The sequence below is a fragment of the Cervus elaphus genome, chromosome 16, assembly GCF_910594005.1.
Source record: "Cervus elaphus chromosome 16, mCerEla1.1, whole genome shotgun sequence".
Classification (NCBI taxonomy): domain Eukaryota; kingdom Metazoa; phylum Chordata; class Mammalia; order Artiodactyla; family Cervidae; genus Cervus; species Cervus elaphus.
The window spans coordinates 30,892,260-30,896,245 of record NC_057830.1 but is presented as its reverse complement, the minus strand read 5'-3'; the positions used below and the strand labels follow the sequence as shown (position 1 = coordinate 30,896,245).

Below are 3,986 nucleotides of genomic sequence, written 5' to 3'. Positions count from 1 at the left end.
CTAGTGCTAATGCCTTTTACTTCGTACTGGGGAAAACTGGGCCTTTTACTGGGACAAAGACTTAACTTTTAGTCAAGAATGTGTTAAAATAACAGGAGGAGATGATTTAAATATATTTAAGGACAAATGCAGAAGCATTTGCTAACTCTTGGTTTTGTAAAGAAAGCTGATTTCATTTACAAGTCTTTTGGAATACTCTTTGTTCACTTACCAAAGAAACAACGCTTTCAGCTTTATTTTAACAATATGTTTACTCAACCATTCAGGTGACCTGGTTCTAGCCACACACCACTCTCCTGGGCTGACCTGACACCACAACTATCTCAGGCTTTCTGATGCTATGCATGTATGAATCTTGGTTTTAGATGCACTAAGAAATGCCTCGAAGCTGAGCGAGTTAGAGGCAAAAGAAACTTCCAGTGTAGGGGTGGGAGTGACTGGGAGGAAGTTGGAAGGGGGCATAGCTTTGTTAATTACTTCAGGCAGCAGAGAAATCTGGTTATGTTTTCTCAGCACATGTTAATATCATATAAAGAGACACGAGATCTTGCTAATCTGTCGACCCCTCAGACAAAGTTTATTTGTGGTGACTTTTAAACTCCTGACTTGCCTTCCAATCACCGAGTTTAAAATGAAAAGCTTTAAATAAACACCAGGAATAGAAGATAAATAAACTTTTTTTCCCCCTTGCAAGTGCCTAGCTTGGCGAGGTTCAGACTCAAATCCCCAGAGGACAGAGCGCTCTCTTTTGTGTTAATGTTTAAAAGATTTTCCAATGCCGGAGTTTATTCCTACTGCAAACATTTCTATTTACAAGGTCAAGTGTATCAGCACTCGACACAGCTTAAGAGTGTAATTATTTATCTAAGGGCGTTTGAGTGTAGATCAGTAGCTCTGGCAGGAACCCAGCCTTCAGCCCACTGCTAAACAACTCCTCACAACAATATTACAAGTTCTGGTAATTGTTCCTCTCCCCAGTATGTTTACTTTCGCCCGCCTGAATGTTTTGTAACAAAATTTTGTACTTTTTCACCCAAAGTGTGAAAATGACTTTGAAGTTGAGTCTCCCAGGTTTCTAAGACCTATTGGTAACAGATGTTATTGGCATGTTTGATTGTAGGAGGACAAGGACTTCTAGTAGCCAGAGAGGAGACTCCAGAGGGTGGGGGGGGGGGGGTCCCAGTGGAAAGGAGGAAGGGTAAAGAGATGTGTGGGTTAGCCCCAAACTATGCCAAGCCTCTCCACAAATGTAAATACCAATGGAGACCAGTCAAATTATATCTTTTTAGCTGCCTCATTTACAGATGTTTAATTGTTCATTAAATTGAAGGCAGAAATAATAGCCCTCATTTCTAGTCTTGAACTGTATTTTAATTTCAGTTGATGGTTGATAGATTCCCACTGGCCCCTCCATCCTGCTTCTCACCCATTATTGGGTTAACCACAATGTGACTCTGGAAAGTAACTACACCATATTCATTATTTAAAACTCTTTACTGATGTACACATTTTAATAAAATCAAATAACCAAAAAAAAAAAAAAATACACAAAGCCACAGTTACTTAAAACATAGGATTTTTTTTTAAGTCTATAAAAATACAATGTTTAAGGCAGTTTGGAAATGCATTTATACATTTCTACAATGTTCATAAATTCTCTTGAAAATAAGAATGTTAACTTCAAATCTATAAAATACACTGTACATTTTTAAACTGTTCTAGATAGAGCACACTTCACAATTTATGGTGGTTCTGGATCCCTGGTGACAATTGGATTCTTTACATTTCAGGCAAGAAAGGTGTACCATGGATGTGGAATTAAATTTTTAAATTTCTTTTTAAAAAATAAATTATTTCTGAAGCATACAATTTATAAAAATTCTATATACAAAATACAGCAACTGGTAACAAATCCCAGTTTTAATACATTTTATATACGAAGTACCAGGGGTGAGTGCCCTGATAAAAGCAGAGGCAATATATGTTCTCTGCATTTTTGTACATACAATTTCTTGGTGTAAAGAACAAAAATGACAACAAAACAAACATCATAAAGAGGCTTTCATAAATGGCAGTGCAGAGCTCTTTTAAATAAAAACTTGCATTGTTCAACACCACTAGCAACTCTCTAGATAGCATTTTTGGATCCTTAATCCTAAGCAATGTGCTAAGAGATCAGAGTGGTGGCAATGAAATTAAAGTCAAGGGCTCAAAACTATCCAAACTCAGGAAAATTAACCCTTCTCATGACCGCCACCCTCACCTCCCGCACCCCACCCCCCCTACAAAAACAATTCTGGGCGCGGAAACCAAGAGTAAACGAGAATCAGTTACGATTGCAATGTCCTCACTGGCCACAATAAAAGTCGATACCGGCACCCCCTCCCTCCAGGAGAAATACTAATAAACAGTCCCTATGAAAATATAAATCCTTCTTCAAAACTCCCGCTCCAAACCCAGTCCCTTGAAACTCTTAAGGCCCCTCTGGTCATCATCCTCTCTTCGGAGTCCAGAACTACGGTTCTGTCCCCCTGCCAGGCCCGTTTCATGCCGGGGGTCTGGAGCTAGGCAGGCTTCTGCGGAGAGTTTCTGGAGCCTGGAATGGGGGCAGGGAAGGATGTCCAAAAAGTCCTGCTCCGGAGAGGAGGCGAGGATGGTGCGACAAGTCGAGGGCGGGATATCGGCTAGGCAGAAGCCACCTAGAAAACGTTTTGGAAAAAAATCCCCGACCACCCCTCTGTCCCCGAGCCACAGGTGCCCCGTCGCCGACCCTCCCGTGGCCGACGGCGGGGGGCGCGAGGGCTAAAAGAGCAGCGGGAGCAGCAAGATGGAGGCGAGCAGGGTCCAGGCGCTTCGGGGTGCCGAGTGGCAGCCGCCGCCGCTGCTCCTGCGCCCGGGCCCGTAGGGCAAGTCCCCGCGGCCGCCTGCCGCTGCAGCGCCGCCGCCCGGGCGCGGCGGGTGCGGGACCCCGTCATCATCGTCCAGCGGCTGATCGCCGCCCGTGCCCCCGGGGCGCTGCTCGTCGTCGTACTCCTCGTCGTAGTAGTCGTCCAGGCCCCCGTCCGAGCCGCTGCTGCCCGGGCCATTGCCCAGTTCGGCGCCGAAGCACAGGCGGGCCATGTTCTCCTTGACCGACTCGCAGATGGGCCGTTCCAGGCCGTCGCACACGCAGTCGTTGAGCAGTGCCGCCTTGGGCATGGCCAGCATGTCCTCTATGACCGTGCGGCACTCGTCGGTGCAGCGCAGCCCGTTGAAGAGCTTGCCGCAGTAGGTCAGGTAGCGGCTGAGCGCCAGGTTGCAGCGGCTGTCGCGGTCACAGCGCCTCCGGGCCTCGGTGCAGCCCAAGACCCCGCCCGCGCCCGCGCCGGGGCCGCCTGCGCCGCCGCCGCTCGTCCGGGGCAGGCACGGCTCAATGGCGCGCTTGGTGGACTTGCAGTTCTCGTCCTGCGCACAGTCACAGTCCTCCAAGGCGGGCCCGCGACGCGTGTGGTTGAGCTGAATGAGGGCCGAGATGCAGTGGCTCGGGCAGCGCCAGCGCGAAGAGAAGGAGGCGGCCGAGGCCGGGAAGGCGGCAGCTGCGGCGGCGGCCCCCGGCACGTCGCTCCCGCCGCGCTGCGCCAGCACCGGCGCGCACGCCTCGGCGTACTGGTTGTAGGCGTAGCTGCACTCCGGCTCCCCCTGGCACTGCAGCAGCGCCTGCCAGCAGATGAGGCGGCGGCCGTGCGCCAGCCCCGAGCCCCGCGGCGCCGAGCCCAGCAGCTGCAGCAGCGCCATCAGGCACAGCCAGGCGCCCGGCACGGTTCCCCTGCGGGCCCCGCCGCCGCCGCCCAGCAGCCCTGTGACCATCGCGGGCAGCGGCGGCCGCCGGGCGAGGAGCGGAAAGGAGACGAGGCGCGGGGAGCGGCGGACGCAGAGCCGGCGGAAAAGTTTGCCCCAGTCCTGCCAACTTCTTGCATGAGTGTTTTCATAAATCCATGCGCGCCGCC

General features: G+C 50.5%; 1 protein-coding gene across 1 annotated transcript; it reads right to left on the bottom strand.

Annotated features, from left to right (window-relative positions):
• Positions 1-1,475: 1,475 nt before the first annotated feature.
• GAS1 (growth arrest specific 1) lies at positions 1,476-3,986 on the bottom strand. The gene has a single exon (XM_043927536.1). It carries the CDS (start codon positions 3,844-3,846, stop codon positions 2,803-2,805), a length of 1,044 nt encoding a protein of 347 aa, XP_043783471.1. The 5' UTR covers positions 3,847-3,986; the 3' UTR covers positions 1,476-2,802.

Coding starts and splice junctions, on each gene's coding strand:
- GAS1 (XM_043927536.1), bottom strand. CDS start 3,846: ATGGTCACAGGGCTGCTGGGCGGCGGCGGCGGGGCCCGCAGGGGAACC.